General features: G+C 38.2%; 1 protein-coding gene across 7 annotated transcripts in view; it reads right to left on the bottom strand.

Annotated features, from left to right (window-relative positions):
• The window catches only part of LOC137048043 (probable E3 ubiquitin-protein ligase HECTD4), a 128087-nt gene that overhangs the window by 19503 nt on the left and 90426 nt on the right, over positions 1–18158 (bottom strand). For 4 of the 7 annotated variants that reach the window (XM_067426058.1, XM_067426281.1, XM_067426205.1 and 1 more), the window contains exons 53-65: positions 17021–17158; positions 16658–16794; positions 16141–16301; positions 15875–16056; positions 13947–14152; positions 12777–12907; positions 12155–12360; positions 9914–10096; positions 6775–8114; positions 4519–4726; positions 4174–4397; positions 3620–3765; positions 3328–3431 (exon numbers count right to left, since the gene is read on the bottom strand). In XM_067426058.1, coding sequence (XP_067282159.1) covers positions 3328–3431; positions 3620–3765; positions 4174–4397; positions 4519–4726; positions 6775–8114; positions 9914–10096; positions 12155–12360; positions 12777–12907; positions 13947–14152; positions 15875–16056; positions 16141–16301; positions 16658–16794; positions 17021–17158 — 3366 coding nt within the window. The remainder of the gene's footprint in view (positions 1–3327; positions 3432–3619; positions 3766–4173; positions 4398–4518; positions 4727–6774; positions 8115–9913; positions 10097–12154; positions 12361–12776; positions 12908–13946; positions 14153–15874; positions 16057–16140; positions 16302–16657; positions 16795–17020; positions 17159–18158) is intronic. The other 3 variants (XM_067426132.1, XM_067426434.1, XM_067426501.1) reach the window with 1 other exon arrangement.

The raw sequence follows: 18158 nt of genomic DNA, 5'->3' as shown, positions 1-18158 counted from the left end.
GAGCTGATGGTGAACAGAAAGAGAGCTGATGGTGAACAGAAGCAGAGCTGATGGTGAACAGAAACAGAGCTGATGGTGAACAGAAGCAGAGCTGATGGTGAACAGAAGCAGAGCTGATGGTGAACAGAAACAGAGCTGATGGTGAACAGAAGCAGAGCTGATGGTGAACAGAAACAGAGCTGATGGTGAACAGAAACAGAGCTGATGGTGAACAGAAACAGAGCTGATGGTGAACAGAAACAGAGCTGATGGTGAACAGAAGCAGAGCTGATGGTGAACAGAAGCAGAGCTGATGGTGAACAGAAGCAGAGCTGATGGTGAACAGAAACAGAGCTGATGGTGAACAGAAACAGAGCTGATGGTGAACAGAAACAGAGCTGATGGTGAATAGAAGCAGAGCTGATGGTGAACAGAAACAGAGCTGATGGTGAACAGAAACAGAGCTGATGGTGAACAGAAGCAGAGCTGATGGTGAAAAGAAACAGAGCTGATGGTGAACAGAAACACAGCTGATGGTGAACAGAAGCAGAGCTGATGGTGGAAGTCTCTGTTAGCTCCGCAGCACACTGTGGTCCACTCCATGTTTTAAATTTCTTCCAGCGGCAGTGTCCTGATGATGTCGTCAAGGAATGACAGCTGAAGACCAGATGATGGGTCTTCATGACGATTCAGACGGTGGGGATCGCCGCAGCACCATGCAGGAGGCAGAACATTTTTCCGGGCACTTTTGTGGACACACCGGGGTCGGCGTAGAAGTCCAAGCCGCTCCACGGCCGCAATGCAGGACGGAACAGCGGCGCAGCCGAGAAGCGGAACATCCCAACATCATGCAGGACGCTGATGACGATGGCCCGGATGACGCTAGCCCGATGCAAACTTCAGCCACCATGCAACTTAAGCCCAAGGGAGACCACCAGTGAGCAGTCGCGGCGAGAAACATCAAATGTCCTTCAAACCAGAACCAACCGCAGCAATTCAAACATAAACATCAGAGAAGCGGTGGAAAACGGCGAAACGACGAACAACGTCCTCTCAGTGGCTGCCAGCAATCAGCAACAGCCCCAATTGTAGCTCTGACTGTTAGACTAGTCACAAACATAAGGAAATAAAATAAAATCTAAATCTAATAGTACATTAACATGATTTGTGGGTGGAGAATCGGCGAACAGACAACGCCAGCGTCCTCTCCCCCACGTTGCCTAGCAATATCAGTAGGCTAGTATCAGTAGGCTATTTATGTTTAACATTAAGAATAGGGCTTCCCTCCGCATCAATAGCAGCAGCAGTGCCGTGTCAGACACGCTTCTAGTGTGCAGAGGCAGAGAAAACGCCACACAGCTGCCCCGTGGATGACACGCAACAGAAACACCATGCGCATCCGCGGCATGACAGTGAAAACAGTTACATGTAGAGTGCATTACGGGCACCAAAATTCAGTTTAAAACCGGAATAGTCCTGGGATGAAACTGTGCTCACTTAGAGGATGGATACCCTCGGTCACATCAGCGCGATTAGACATTGAACATTTTAAATTTAAAACAGCTTATTATGTATGTAGCCAATGTGCCCGATGCTTTCACTTGATGCAAACGTTTGTTTTTGTGATTAAAATACATAAAATATTACCAAAACATCTGTCTTCCTGTGTGCAGAAATTTGTTTATGTAGCCGTGACAACAAAACGCATGCGCGCAAGGAGCAAGCCTTGCACTTCTGAAAGTCTGAGGAGCCACTCGTGTTGCTACCATAGATATACATAATAAATAAAATACTTAATTACATAATATACTTTATTATGTATATCTATGGTTGCTACTACTCTCCGGCGCCGCCATCTTTATTTTGAGTCTGACGAATCGACGCGCATATTTTGCGTCGACGTATTTTTTGCGTCGACGTCATCGATGACAATCGACGCATTGTCCCAGCCCTAGTAACATATTTTGTCAATGTGAGGGGAAAATAAACATTAATGAACGTGATTTCATCAGATTAGACAGAATGCGAATTTTTGACTGTCTCAGTTTGTGTAAATCCACTTGGGGTTCAGAGTATTTATTTTTTCCCACATTAATTTCACACGTCTATAGCAGCTACAATTACGTGGTTTTGTTTCAGTAATACAGTCTATACTTTTTTCTTGATTTACCCTGAAATAATGGAAGTGAAATGTGACAATCTGCCCCATAGGTGGAGTATGTGGTGTAACATGAGCATGTGACAGATTAAAATGTTATCTGATATAGGCTAATAGAAAGAAAAGAAAAAAACTAATATTTTGTCAATAAAAATTCTAATTTAAAAAGAAATAAAGTTTGACAGCAAACACATCGTAAAATGCAGCTATACATAGGGCTGGACGATATGGCCAAAATTCATATCACAATATTTTTCTTAATTTCGGTCGATACAATATAATTCTGATATCGATATGAACTATATAAAAGCTTTAGAAAAAACTACTAAGAACCACTTCCACCCCACTGAATTCTTTCTCTTCTTATCAACTATTTCTTTCTCCTTACTTGTGGAAGTTCGTTCAGTCACATTTGTGTTGCGGTCAGGGAAACTCTTTTTGTAGCTAAAACCGAGTTGGATCTATCAGCCTACTACTGCTGAGGACTGACTGTGTTTCTGTGGTGTACGTCATCGCGCAAGTAGCCAATCATGTTCTGCTCTTTCTGACGGCTGCACCCTTGAACGTCAGTCAGTGAGGAATGCTGTAATGTATATCGAAATATCAGAAATGTGTTTAAAAATCATATCATCGTTATTGAAAAAAATTATATTGCGATATATAATTAATACTTTCTGAACATTGACTTAGTGTTTATTCACCTTTTGCTTATGGTTTTTCAATTTATAAAAGTATAGAATATAATTTTTATTAATTTTTTGGGGCCTTCAAACGTCTTAAACATACACATATGTTAATCAGAAAAATAAAAATTTTCTCGGTGGAGTATTCCCCCCGAACCCCCCTAACTACCTCGCATTTGAGAGCTCACTGATTTTAAAACCCTGCTTACGGCCCTGTACTTACATTGTTACATTAATGTTGACTTTATTTTTATGACCAGATAGAACTACAAAAAAAAAAAAAAACAGCTCCCTTTTACTGTTTCTTATAAAATTATGATTTTTTAGAAACTGTGTTTCTTAAAAATTATTTTTTTAAGCTGTGTGAGTTTGGGCCACGGGTTCTGGGGGGGCTCCAAAATTCTGCACCCAGGGGCCTCTGCTTTCTAAATCCGTGCCTGCATGTACTAGGTTTATGTTAATTTGTACTGAAACAAACTCAGAAATGAAGAATGTCGTAGTAGTTACCTTCAAGCTTTTTGGCAGGAGACTTTTCAGGGTCTTTTTCATCAGGCTTGGTCTTCTCTGGAGATTTTGGCTTGAGGACTGTCTTTTTCTCACTTAGCACAGTTCTGGAGAAACACCATTTACCATTTGATCGTAACTTTATTAGTATTTAAGGTAAAGGATGTTTGCATTAGATAAAAGTCACTTTAAAATGTTAAATAATTTAAATAAATTCACTATAAAAACTGTTTAGCATTTGGTGGTTTACCAAGTAAAAGGAAAATGACCGGATGAGCCTAATGTAAGTACTCACCTAACACTGTTGAGCATGGACTTCTCTTTGGTCGGGGGTTTGGTGATGGGTCTTTTTGTGCTGACCACTTTGCCCTGGTGCTGCTCTTTGCCAGCCTTGCTGTGCTTGTTCTTGTTGGGCTTTACTGTGCCATATTTACGGAGAATCTGAAAACACAACTACCAATTTTAATAATTTCTACTTTGGCCCAGTTAATAATTTTGTTTTCTAAAATGATGTAATAATATAGTAACACTAAGATGTGGATGTAACTTAATAAAACAATTAAAACATATGTTTCTTGTGTTAATGTGTCTTAAAATAAATGTTAACAAAAATCTAGCTAACAGAAAAAGTTAATAGTATAGTAATATATATGTGTAGATTACATCTAGATATATACATTTCCAGTAAATGTAATGACAGTTATCAATTATTATTAGAATTTAGCAAAAATGGATGTGGAAGACTAACCATTTGCATGTAGCGGACTTTATAATTATAATACAAAATAATAAATAGGTTTTATGATCAATTTATAATTTAATGTTATTAAATCATTCTGAGGACATCACCTGTGTGAGCTGGTCGTCAAGCACTTTCTTGGGAGGCCGTACATGTGTAAAAAACACGTGGAGCAGATTTCCTGGCGTCTGCGAGTTGATCTGTTCTTTGCTGAGATAAATGTCAGATACTTTCACAGGTTTTGTTGGAATGGGGCTCAACACTTGCTCTGCATATATGCAGCTCTTAAAGATGTCTGTTAGCACGTCACGTGCCCCAGGAACCAGTTTGTCTCCTAAAAGCACAAAATTGAATACATATAATAAACTTGATATAAAATTAAAGCAAACCCTCATAGAATCACAGAATGAAAGTTTAAAATAACACATAGTTCTAAGATATAAAAAGCAACCAACCTCTAATAGATTTATCAAGGAAGTACTCTTCAAGAGCAGAACTCCCTTGAGTGTCAAATAAACTCTGATTTACACATGAGGCGGTGAGGATCTCCTCATTGGTCATTTCCATTAGCTCCTCCTCCCTTTCGAGATTGGAAAGGCCAATGAGATCACTGCTGTTGAAAAGACTGGCTCGAATCTTCTCTACCTGAGCCCGTGCCCTTACCTGTACAGCAAAAGCAAATAAATAAATAAATAAATAAAACATTATTGTATATCTACTTTATTTTTGAAGGCTGTGAGGAAGCTGGAGCAGAACCAGGAAAATAAAGCATGTCTCTGTCTTAAAGGGATAGTTTAACCCAAAAATAAAAATTAGCACATGATTTACTCACCCTCAAGCCATCCTAGGTACTTTCTTTTTTCAGACAAATGCATAGTAAATAAAGGCCTTCTGAAGTGAAGCGTTTAAATAATAATAAATAAATAAAAACTCATGCATAACATATTGGCGAATGCAGAAGCGCAGAGGATAGAGCAAACCAAAACAACGGTCACAAATTAGAAGTCTAAAAAAATATTTTTTTAAGAGAATTGTCAGCGGATTTCAAAATAATAAAAGAGGAGCTTGAGTTTTTTTTTTTTTTGCCCAGTCCTATTTGTTTGAACTGCGAGAGGCATCAAAGCTTATGCTACTCCTACATTGCGTCAGGCCGCCTGCCAGAAGCAAGTTATATTCGTTTTATATATGTTAAAAATATGGATATTTTTCTTAAATGCATCGATTCGCTTCAGAAGGCCTTTATTAAACCCCGAAGCCTAGGTGTATATGACTTTTTTTTGTTTCAGACAATTACATAGTAAAAAAGGCTTTCAGAAATGAAGCATTTAAATAAGAAAAAGAAGAAAATAACGACTTCATGCATGACATACTGGCGAATGCAGAAGATGGAGTAAAACAATGGTTCAAATTAGAAGTCTAAAACAAGAATTTTAAAGAGAAATGTTGGAGGATTTCGATATAAGAGAAGAGGAGCTTGAGTTTGTTGCCCAGTCCTATTTGTTTGAACTGCGAGAGGCATCAAAGCTTATGCTACTCCTACATTGCGTCAGGGGGTAACTCTTTTGGCGCAAGTCAACTTGAATAGGCCGCCTGCCAGAAGCTAGTTATTTTAGTCTTTAAAGTTTAAAATATGGATATTTTTCTTACACAAACGCATCGATTAGCTTCAGAAGGCCTTTATTAAACCCCCCAAAGCCGTATGGATTACTTTTATAATAATAATAATAATAATAATAATGTGCTTGATTTATATAGTGCTTTTCAAGGCACTCAAAGTGCTTTACATAGAAGGGGGGAATCTCCTCAACCACCACCAATGTGCAGCATCCACCTGGATGATGCGACGGCAGCCATATTGCGCCAGAACGCTCACCACACACCAGCTTATGGTGGAGAGGAGACGAGTGATGAAGCCAATCAGGATATGGGGATGATTAGGAGGCCATGATGGACAGGGGCCTTTCGGCAAATTTGGCCAGGATGCCGGGGTTACACCCCTACTCTTTTTCCGAAAGACATCCTGGGATTTTTAACGACCACAGAGAGTCAGGACCTCGGTTTAACATCTCATCTGAAAGACGGTGCTCTTTGTCAGTATAGTGTCCCCATCGCTATACTGGGGCGTTAGGACCCACACAGACCACAGGGTGAGCGCCCCCTGCTGGCCTCACTAACATCTCTACCAGCAGCTACCTGGTTTTCCTGTTTGGTCTCCCATCCAGGTACTGACCAGGCTCAGCCCTGCTTAGCTTCAGTGGGAAACCAGTCTTGGTTTCATTTATAATGGATGGAGGCATTTTTTTGGGCTTAAAAATGTAATCCTCCATTTACTGCCATTACAATAATAATAATAATAGTAATAATAATAATAATGTTATTTGTATTGCACTTTACATTTGGAACAAATCTCAAAGTGCTACAGTTAAGAGTTATAAAGCTTGGAAGAGTCAGGACATTTTTAAAATAACTCCAATTTTAATTGTCTGAAATAAGTCGTATACACCTAGAATGGCTTCCCTTTAACATTGGGCTCAGAATAGCAAAATCATACACAGTACACTTCGCCCATGAAATAAAAAAAGAAAAGAAACAAACATAAACATGGTTTACCATACTAATTAAACTCTTTGAACAACAGTTATAATGATGAACGCAAGAAACACTCCTATTATCGTTACTGGTGTTTTATAAAAAGCAAATGTCCCACCCACCTCTATGACAGCATAGCCTTTGATTGGTCGTGTCACACTGGCTTGGATGTCTGGCGAAGCAACTGTGTACATGGAGCTCCCATCTGAGACTGATGTTGCACCACTATCCAGCTGCTCCCCAAGGCTGCCGAGACTACCTTGACTTCCTGTGCTGCAAAGAGACACATCCAGACTCTCCTGACTGGACACTGTGTGGGGATCCAGGGGTGCTTGTGGCTGGGAAGGTGCCGTTTGAGAGGTCACCAACTCTTGGTTTACCAGCAGATCCCCAACAGCCCTGGAGGCTCCCTGTAAAGACGTCTGGCTCGCTGAAGCCGAGGCACTCGTGCTCATTGCTGGCGTTGTACTGTTGCTATTTGGGCTTCCTCCAGTGCAATCTCTTTTTGCATCATGGGGAATACCTGGAGTTTCAGCTTTGGCTTTTTTAGGGTCTTCCTCCTGAACTGGAATAAAGATCTCATCCTTGAAGAGACCACCGTGTGCATTGCAAGCCCTTCGGATTGCATTGCGAACCACGGATTCCTCCAAGTGAGTTGGGATTCCTGAGAGCACAAGCAAGCGGCTGTGAGCAGTGGAGCCAACCAAGGCTTGGCAAGCATCTGCGACGGCATCTCCAGTGACGCCCAGACCTTGTGGGTCTTTGTTAGCAAGGTGCCGTAAAATCAAGAGTAATGTCAACCCACGGTGAAACCACAACATGTCTTCTGGCTTCCCTCCAGCCATGTTTAGTAAAGCATGATCACATTCTAATGTTCTTGTACCACTTCCGGAACCATGTTTTCCTGAGATGGCAGTTGCAGAAGGAACAGTGACTGCTGCCCGTTCACGCTTTAGCTTCACTTTTTTGCGCTTTGAAAGCAAACTCGGACTTTGCGGCGTCTGCCCTGGGGAGGATGACGAAGATGACGAGGAATCACTACAGTTGGCGGTGCTCGTAGACGAAGGGGCGCCTACTACTGACATTCCTGTTCCTGTACTCAGTGGCAGAGTCACTTCAGCGACTGCCAGGCACACTTCCATCAGGGCATGGAAGTATGTCGAGAAGCGGCTCCGCTCGGCAGAGAGCGCAAGTGCTCCACCACTCCCAGTAGCGGAAGTGCAGGAACCACCACTAACTAACCCCCAACTTTGGGTCTCGTGATCGTAAAGCTTTCGTAGTTCAGTCTGAAGAACCATGAGGACTGTTAGGCAAGGGTTGAGAAGCAGTGTAATGTGGCTGGAAAGGCCCGAAGGGGTTTTGCGCCACTCAAAGGCGTGGATCTTACGGAGAAGCTCTGCAAGGAGGTGGAAGATCAGCTCCTTGATGCACGGAGCAAGATCGGTGGTCCACAAAAGGCCACCTAAACAAAGATAAACCAAGTGTGACACACAAGGAGTTGCATCAGCAGTGTTCCATAAAATATATAGCTAGGACTAGGGATGCACCAATCCGATACTCAGTATCGGTTCCGATACGCCATTATTTTCCGGATCGGTATCACTCAGACAGGACCGATTCAAATTCTGTGTGTATACTGTTATTGTTAAGCCCCAGTGCCCCACAAAAGGCTCAAAAACATTATAAAGCATCATCATGATTTGTGCACTATATTATAAGGGTTCTGAAGCCATGCCATAGTTTAATGTGAGGTACAGATGAATATTTAAGTCATTAAACTCAAGTTCACGTCAATACATGCTTCCCTCCGCTGCGGCTCAGTCATTCTATTCAGCTTTAAACTGTGTGTCGCGGTCGGTTACGACAGTCAACACGAAACTCTCCAAGATTATTAATGGTTTCTATTATTATAATTGATCTGTTGATAACGCTCTATGGTTTCTCCCGGGTGTCAGTTAGGTCACAACACTGGACTAGAGATTATATTGTTCTTCACTCACAGTAACTGAAATATTAAACTGTTAAAAAAAACGTCTCAATAAAATATTGAATAGATACACTACGCGTCAATATATCTACCCTTTGTGTTTTGAACTTCTCAATGCACGGACTTTGAGCCCCTCTGTATACTAGAGCCGCTTGTATTATAATATTTTTGCGCTATGAAAGATTATTAATAGCCTATCTATAATGTTGGTGCCTCATTAAAAAGATGTGCTGTACATTTTAAATAAATGTAATTTCTTAGTATATTATAGGCCCTATTTCTATAAAGTAAATATATTTACTTGTTTTTCATGAATGTATTTTGAGTAACATTTTACCAGATATAGAGCTACACTTATTACACTTTTATGGTTTTCTCTATTTTTTCCACACTGAATGTTTAGATTTTGTACAATTGTCATAGAATGTGATAATATCGGATCTGGAAAAATGGTATCGGTGCATCCCTAGCTGGGACCCATTTCTCAATACTTAAGCTTCACACTTTTTCTGAATTTTTATTTTAAAATTAATTATACATTTTATTTTAAAAACATGAACAACACTACTGTTTAGAATTCCCTTCAGAATGTGTTGCGTTCCATGTTTATACTACGGTTAAACATGTTTTTCAAAGATGTCCCCTTTTGTATAGATAGTAGTAAAAATTGAAAGATTTAAATTGTTTTGATAGTCTTCTTTTTTTTTTAGATTTGGAAAATATTTCAATATAGCATTACTTTAGAAATGTAGCAAATTAATGTCTTATTCTGTTTTGTATTAGGTAATGCTATGAACTTAAGTTAAAGAGTTTTGAAAAAAAAAAGAGTACATGCACATTTTCACGCATGTATAGAGATTTGACGGTGCTTTTTCACAAAGTACTGTCTTTGTGAAAAAACAGTAATTTGTCACTCAATTAATTTTTTTGACAAAGCAATGAATAAATGATGGTCCATAGCAACAAAATATAACACTGTTGCTCAAGCTCTTTAAAACTGGAATGGATTCTGATTGGAGGTCATTGGAGGTCAAGTTTTTATCATTTATCAGCTGAAAAAAAGTGAGTCCAATGATATTCTCTGTGCCTTTATCGTTACAGTTGTGGTGTGGACTCTGCTATTTGTATACATTTAGAATGATTTTTACAATTATATCTTTATTATGATAGTTATTGTCCTTGGTGTGAACAAGCCTTTGTAAAAACAACTATAATGTTTATATAATGTTTTGTTTCCTGGGATCCTCGCGGCAAAATAAATGAATATTTCTCACCTAGCAACTCTACAACCTGCATAAGCACAGAAGAGGGCACAGTGTCCAGCTCATCCTCGGCGCGGTCAATCGTCTCCCCTATGGTGTAGGTAAGCAGCTGTTCAGCAAAGGCCATAGCCAAGGGAAACTCAAGAGGCAACGAGTGCAATACCAGCACTGCACCAGGAGGGGGAGATACACCTGCTGACAGGACCAGAAAATAAATTAAAGTCGGCTTAAAGCGAAAACTCACCATCTATTTTCTAAATATATCTGATTGATCTCATGTTGTGGTAACAATAGACTTTGATAGATTAGACTTCTACGGAAACTGCGACGGTCGTAATAAGACCCACTCACTCTGAAGAGTGTAAAAGTGTTACGTATGTATTATGTCTAGTGTATGACTAGTATTAAGTATGCCTTTCTATCTAGCGTGATCCAAAATGTCAAAATATCCAGTCTTCACCACAGCAATATCGCAATCCTGCAGATTTAAAATTTGTGTTATTTTAGTTCACTAAACCTAGCGAAATTTGCATGAGCTTGCATTTGCATGCATATTAAAGGAAGTCAAGTTAATGGAATGAAAAGCATATACCGTTCCTATAATGTGAAAGATTAATTTGTGTATGTTTCAGTTTTAAAATTATTTTTAATGAAAATAACAAGAACTCGACCTTCTGGTGAAACGTCAGACTTTTCTCTGGTGATGCAAACCAATTGCAAAAATCATATAAATACTGAATATATAATTTATTATGATGTGTTTTTCAGGTATGTGGTGTATAGCATCCCTTGTGAAAAATAAATTGCACTCAAAAAAAAAAAAAGAAGAAGAAAAAAAAAGTGTACTTATGGAAATAATCTCCATATATCTGTAAGTATGCACTACATGTAATATTTTCAGACACATAACCGCATGTTAACTGCAATAAAATGAAACTGTATCATTTAAACCTTTAGAGTACTGACTCACTTAAGAAAGACTAAAGTACTTCCTTTTATGTAGTTTCATAATTCTGTTGTTTTTGAAATATGGTCAAAATATACTGCCAAATTTACTGACAGACAATTCGTGGTATACTCTTACTTTTATACTTTTTTCATATGGTATACTTTAATGTAATTTCTATTAAAACTTGTATCTCGTATATATTTCATATATTTGTAATGATGAAGTTGTAATTTACTACATTTAAAATATATTTATGTTAAATGAAACATAGAATAACACTTTAATTAAAGGTCCCGTTCTTCGCGTGTTTTCAAAGCTTTGATTATGTTTACAGTGTGCAATATAACATGAGTTCATGTTTTGCGTGTAAAAAAAACACAGAATTTTTCACACAATTTAATTATTTGTACAGCGCTGTTTCCTCTGTCCTAAAAACGGCCTGATGATTTCCTTGTTCTGTGAAGTCCCTCCTTCAGAAACACGTAACGAGTTCTGATTGGGCCAGCGCTTCCCGTGTTGTGTTTGGACAGAAGCTTAGCACACTTTGCCCGGAAAGGTCCCGCCTCTTACCATAACGGGGAGATGTAAGCGCTGAATGCGCGCTCTTCTCCACGTGAGAGAGCAACGAGACCACGCCCCCTTTTTTGCGTGTACTTGTGGGCGGAGGGTTAGTCAACGAACGGTTCTAGTGACGTCATTCCTGAAGGAAGTGCAGGGGTGTAGTCCAAACCGGCCGTTCACTGTAGGCTTTGAAAGGGAACTTCTGTTAAATAAAATATCTCGCTTGGCATTGAACTTTGAGCTTTATAATTTTACAGGTATTATTTATGCTCTAACAGCAACATTACACACCAACTAAAGTTTGAAAGACTGAATTGCGAAGAACAGGACCTTTAAAATTATAAAATAATTTTATAATTATTTTATAACTATTTAATCAAAGTACTTTATATGTGCATTAGTATGTTGGGTAACACATCAAAATAAGTGCTCTACTTTAAAGGTCAACAAAATGTTAACAATAATTAAAACAATGATTTAAATGTACTTTAAAGTAAAACATTTAATTTTAAATTATTACAATGTGCACTTAGAGTAAAAGTTTACCAAACTGTGTTAAGCACTACAAGTGCCCTTTAATACAATTAAGTAAACATTTTTCACAAGGGATTTTTGAGTTTGGCCACTTTGCTATTGTAGATTAGCCAAGACATTTGTATTTTTATTGAATGTACTGAGTACATACTTATGAGCAGCTGCAATCTGAAAATGTATGTAACCATGTAACAATGTTTTTGACATGCCTAGTTTGACATGCACTTTGTCAGTGGGGATGATGATGCTGGGATACTGGTTTGCTGTGGGTGGAGGGGTGAGTCCTGTGTTAGACGGGGAGGCGTTCAGCGGGTAGCACACTGCTTCCATCAGATTCAGCTGGCCGTTTCGTCGCACCTTGTGACCAAGTCCGTACACCATTACTCGAGTCCAAGGGGCCTTGTATAGAGAGGAACTTAGAAAAAAATGCATATATGAGCATATGATAACACTTTATTTTAAGGTTCAGTTATTAACTATTAACTAGTTGCTTATCAGCAGGCACATTAAAAGGATAATGGCTGTTTATTAGTACTTATAAAGCACATATTAATGCCCAATTCTGCATGACCTTATTCTACATCCCTTAAACCTACCCAATACCTAAACTTAAATGCTACAAAAACGACCTTACTAACTATTAATAAGGAGTAAATTAGGAGTTTATTAAGGCAAAAGTCGTATAGAATATTTCAACAGAAAATGGAGATTTTACACTTTCACTATGCAAAGCTCTCTGCTTAGTGCAACCATACTAATGAAAGTAAGATGCAAAAACAGTTAATTCAGAAATAAAATTATAACTGATATTATTAATCAATATGAACTCACTCTTTGCGGCAGCTGAGTTGGCTCTCTTTGCAAGAGACGAGCACAAAGGCAGCACCGGGGAAGTTCACGTCCATGCTGACCTTGGACTCAGTGATGGGAAACTCCTCCAGTGTAAACTGTTCAGGTGCACTCTGAATTTTCAGCAAACATAAAAGGATGTAACTACAAATTTAACAAATAATAATTTTAGAGTGCAATTTCATGACTATGTTTCATAACACACTTCTAAGTTCACTTTGTAATATTGTTACAATTAAAAGGGTTAAACTATTTTAAGGTGTCCTTGTTACAGTGCAACTATACTTACTATAGCGTAGGGTTAGGAATGGTTTGGTTAAGGTTAGTTGTTGCATGTAATTATGCTTAATTTACTGTCATTTCTACAGTAATTACATGTGTAAAGCAAGGACTTTGTCAAATAAAGTGTTACCATTAAAAGTTTTATGTTAAAGTACATTTATTTCTATAGTACTTTATTCGCTTCAAAGAAGCTGCACAATAAAAAACAGTAAAATAACCTAATGTTACAAAATTAACAATGATGAATTTTTGTTTAAAATGTCTATTTTTCTATTGTCTACAGTTTTTATTCTTTTTTTCCGTTTAAGTGTTATTTTAGCTCATCAAGGTAAATTTTAACAATTAACGTTTAGTTTAGTAACAAAAACTTTTTTTATGGTTTTAGTTTTAACTATAATACCTGGTACAATAACGGTGCCGATGCTAAAACGTTAATGTCATTATCTTATATTAAAAGTACATTTTGAATAATTATGTTTATGTTCATAATAATGTTTAATAATGGTCAATAACTAATAATACATTTGAACATCAGATACATTTAAATATCAGAGAACATGGTTGATTTACAGTGAATAATGTAATGAGCTGCCTGATTTTAAGTGCATTTAGTAATGTTCAAATAATTGTAAATATCTAAATTATAGATGTCTTTCTGAACACAAAAAGAGAAAATAATATTAAGTGAAAAATATAGTTTAACTTTTTTGAGAAGGCACTTTTTTGCACAAAATCTTTATTCATCTCTACTCTCTTTTTGCCTATCACTTTTATCTTATGCAAATTATGGTTTTCAGAATAATATACTACTATATCCTCTAGAAAAAATGCACAACAAGTGAATACAAATAAGTTGCGAGGCATTAGTACCTGAAGGAAACAACAGATCTGTTTAGTGAGTTCGAGAAGGCTGTCTTCGCCCTGGTGCAGAGCTCTGCTGATGGCCACTGTTAACCATTCACGAATGGTCTGTGTGTTTCCCTGATAGAAGAGCTCAGTCGGGGAGCAGCTCTTCCCCTGCAGCTCGTGGAGAACAGACTGAGCCAGCAGAATAGAGTTAGAACTGATTCTGCCATCTACAGAAGAAAAGGGGAAATGAACAAATACACAAGAGTTTCATGAAAAATGTTTTCCTAGTATGTAAAAGGTAACACTAACACAAATAAAGTTACATTATCTAACATGAAATAACAATGAAAACATACTTCTAAAGCATACATCTTAGTTAGTGTTATTTTCAATATTTACTAATACATTATTCAAATCAAAAGTTATATTTGTATTTACTTTTGTTAAAGGTTTACACAGTACCAAATGTATTGCTCATTGTTAGTTAATGTATTAACTAATGTTAACAAATGGGAGCCCTTATTGTAAAGTGTTACCATGTATTAAAATTAAAATTTGGACTAAACAAGTTGGCACATAAGTTGTCACTGTTAGGGAAAGATCATTTAAAAGTAATGCATTACAAAATGGCCTAAAAAGTCAATTAAATTACTTAGTTACTTTATATGTAAAGTAATGAATTACGTTACTTTTGTGTTATTTTTTGTTGATCTCTTCCAAGCCTTGAAGTTGTTGTTTTTTTGAAAGAGTTTAAATATATTATTTTAAGTAATTTGCGCTTTTGTACTTTTTGTATGTTTCTGCAACTACATTATGGAGCAGAGAGAAAAATGTAATATAGTAGTGTAAAAAAAAAAATCTGTTAATTTAACTGAAAAGTAATGTGCAATTTGCCGCTAGAACTTGCTTATTTTTTTCAAACAAAGGCGTAGTTCCATGCGGAGCTTTTACAATGTTGCAGACGGCCGCTTCCACTTTTTCCGCTCATGCATATATGGGGTAAAGCAGCGCTGTTTTATGATATCAGAGTACGAGTTATCATACGAGTGTGTTGAAAGTTATGTTATAATGCTACTCATTCGCTCAGCGGCTACTGTGAGACTCTTGTTGCACACTGCAGGAGGCTAGAACGTGTGTGTGTGCATGCGTGCGTGCGCGTTTCGCTTTTATATCCACCGATCGGACGGGCCATGTAATACAAAAATAATATTCCAATCAATCGCGGGTGGATGAGAAATAAATCATTGTGTTTGTTTGATAAAAATGTTTATGAGCCCCGTGAGAGAATCATTCCGGTTGCCGCTTTCAAAACAATCCCTCCCTCATGTGTTCTGAACTGAGAAGGGGAGCAGAAGCTCATTAAATATGCAAATCTTATTTATTCTCAGCAGTGGGCTTTTACTTCAAAGTCTCCAGTGCGGCACTCCCAAAACCCAGCACTCAAGAGAGAGCCTCAAAACCAGAGTAGAAAATAGCCTATTACTTATTAGTTATGATGTTTTTGAATGTAAAAACCACACAAATGTCCTTAGTTGACCTCACAAAACAGTATAAAAAAATTAAAAAATAAAAAACAGTTCATGACACCTTTAAAGGTTCTTTGGTGTTTCCATTGTTTCATGGTTCATAATAAAACCGGAAATCAAGGGTAACCGCTAGGTATGATGTCATTGATAGGTGACACACGTCCATGTCCTAGTTAAAATTGCTTATTTCTCTGGATTTAAATATTCTTGGAAATATTTGGGATAATGTACACAAGTCAACTAAATATATTAACATTGTTCTAATTCAAAAAATCTTACATATTGTGCCTTTTAATAAAGTAACGTGTTACGTCACCCATTAAATAAAAAAGTTATCTGATTATATAATACACGTTACAACCAACACTCACTGTAAATTATTACAAGTTCATATTAAAACCTGTCCCTGAAAATTTTCATCACCTGGCAAAGGTGGAGCAAGCAGCTGGTTGGATAAGAGTTGAAGGTGCTCAAGTGTGATGTCTCGCACAGCGGGAATGTGGAAGAGACGTGTAAACGTGTGAGGGCTCTTGGGAGCAAAGATGTTGAGCAATGCCATGCGGCAGTACAGACGCGCGAGTGCACTTTCACAACGCAGCAGCTCCCTGAAACACACAAGCACAGTACTGAACGTTAGGCTTTTTTGCATGGCTAAACAATAGAAAAAACTGTCTCTGAAAATGGATTACCGATGAATTTGGATGTTGCTGCTGTCCAGAGACACCAGGCCATTAGCTGCAGCCCTGCGGGACCCTGCTGGTGGCCTCTCTAGCATCTCAATAGGGTACCAGTACCGGACTAACACACCCTCACTACGGAGATACGTCTCCACCTGGACCAGTTCATTGGCCTGAATACACACAGATGACATTTCGGTGAAGTTTCGGATTTTTGGCATTTTGAAACAATTGCTTTTAGAAGAGGTTCAAATGCTAGTATATAACAATGAATATGAAAAAAATTCTGCAATGAAAATATTTATATTTATATTGTTTAAAATGTGAAGTTTTTCAAATTAGTATTCCTCAATCATGAGTAGGCTGTTTTCATTAGGGGGAAAATGTGTTGGATCCAGATGATTCTCATTATGTCAAAGTCAAAATGGGCAAAATGTCTTTTTTCATGACATTTGGCCTTTTATCCTTTTTGCTGATCCTGTTAAACAGACTGATTTGGAAACTCCAATTTGATTATATAGATACTCACAGAGTCAACATCAAGCACGACCCCATGCAAGCCAAAAGTCTTCAGCATGCCCCGGATGGCAAACTTTGGTAAGGCTGTGCCGCCCGTGCTGCTACAGATGTTGTTTCCCTCTGGGCAGCGGATGCCCACTGTTAAACCTGGGGGGAAATGGTTAAACTTTTAACCTGTTTTTGTAATAATAAAATGGGACTTATCGGTGCATCTCATCTTAACAATGCAATTCCAACCAGTGCAATTATAAAATACAGTATTTATGCTTGAATATGCACAGAGACAATGTGTGATCTCCACAATAGACCAAACAAAGGTAAGTGCATAGATCCTCACACAAATATTCATATTAATGTGGGCTTTCACACGGACCTTTGCGGACTTTGTCAATGGTGAACTTATTAGCTTCATCTTTGATGTCCTCAATGGTTGGAAGGTAGAGGTCACGAGGAATACCTCCATTCTCTTCATACAGGAACTCAACAGTCTGACGTGCAATGTCCACCATTCCTGCCAGGAATAACAGAATTAATTATACACACATATACACTGAGAAAAACTTGTGAAAAATGAAGTGCTCATGATTGTACTGAATATGCACTTGCATTGAACTTCAAATCTTTAAATAAAAATCTATTTCATTCATCTAGAGGGTGCAGTCTGATAATCCATGCAATCTACAAGCAATCACATCATCACCGCATGGCGCAAGCTGATGTGCCATGCCTCTGCATGATCCTGCAGCCAATGAGATTGTTTGCTCAACATTTAAATCAGGGATGGGCAACTTCATCCTGGAGGGCCACTGTCCTGCAGAGTTTAGCTCAAACCCCAATCAAATACACCTGAACAATATCTTCAGAATTACTAGAAAGCTACAGGCAGTAGGGATGTTGAAATAAATCACAGCATCGCGATTATGCATCGATGCAGTAATAGACCATAATTGATTATAGACTACTGACGTTTCTCTGACATCATTTGTCACATATGCACTTCTCGCACCAGCGTTGGCAGAGGGTGGTGAAGCACAAATGCGAGTACTAAACAAATGCACCCACTAAGTTAACTTTAACAGCATGGGTAATCATGTGCATACTAGTGCAAGTGTATGCGTGCGAATGCTTGCAAGGGTGCGAGCATCTGTGTGTGTGTGTGTGTGTGTGTGTGTTATTTTAACTTAAGCAGCGTTATTATAACTTAAGTACACCACTTGACAGTTTCAAGCACTTTTAGTGGTCTAACCACCAAATTTACTAGTTTTTATTAGTTCTAATTGCTCCTGTACTGCTTGGTACTGTAACCTTTGTTTGCAATTACAGAGGTCAAACGTTTCCTATAGTTTTTCACCAGGTTTGCACAAGCGATGATTCCTCCAACAGTGGACCTTTTTTCACCAAGCTGCTTGGCAATTTCCCCGCAGCCCTTTCCAACCTTGTGGAGGAGTACAATTTTGCCTCTAGTGTCTTTGGACAGCTCTTTGGTCTTGGCCATGTTAGTAGTTGGATTC

This window comes from Pseudorasbora parva, chromosome 1, assembly GCF_024679245.1.
Source record: "Pseudorasbora parva isolate DD20220531a chromosome 1, ASM2467924v1, whole genome shotgun sequence".
Taxonomy (NCBI): Eukaryota; Metazoa; Chordata; class Actinopteri; order Cypriniformes; family Gobionidae; genus Pseudorasbora; species Pseudorasbora parva.
The sequence above is the reverse complement of the archived record's forward strand: the minus strand, read 5'-3'. Positions and strand labels throughout refer to the sequence as shown.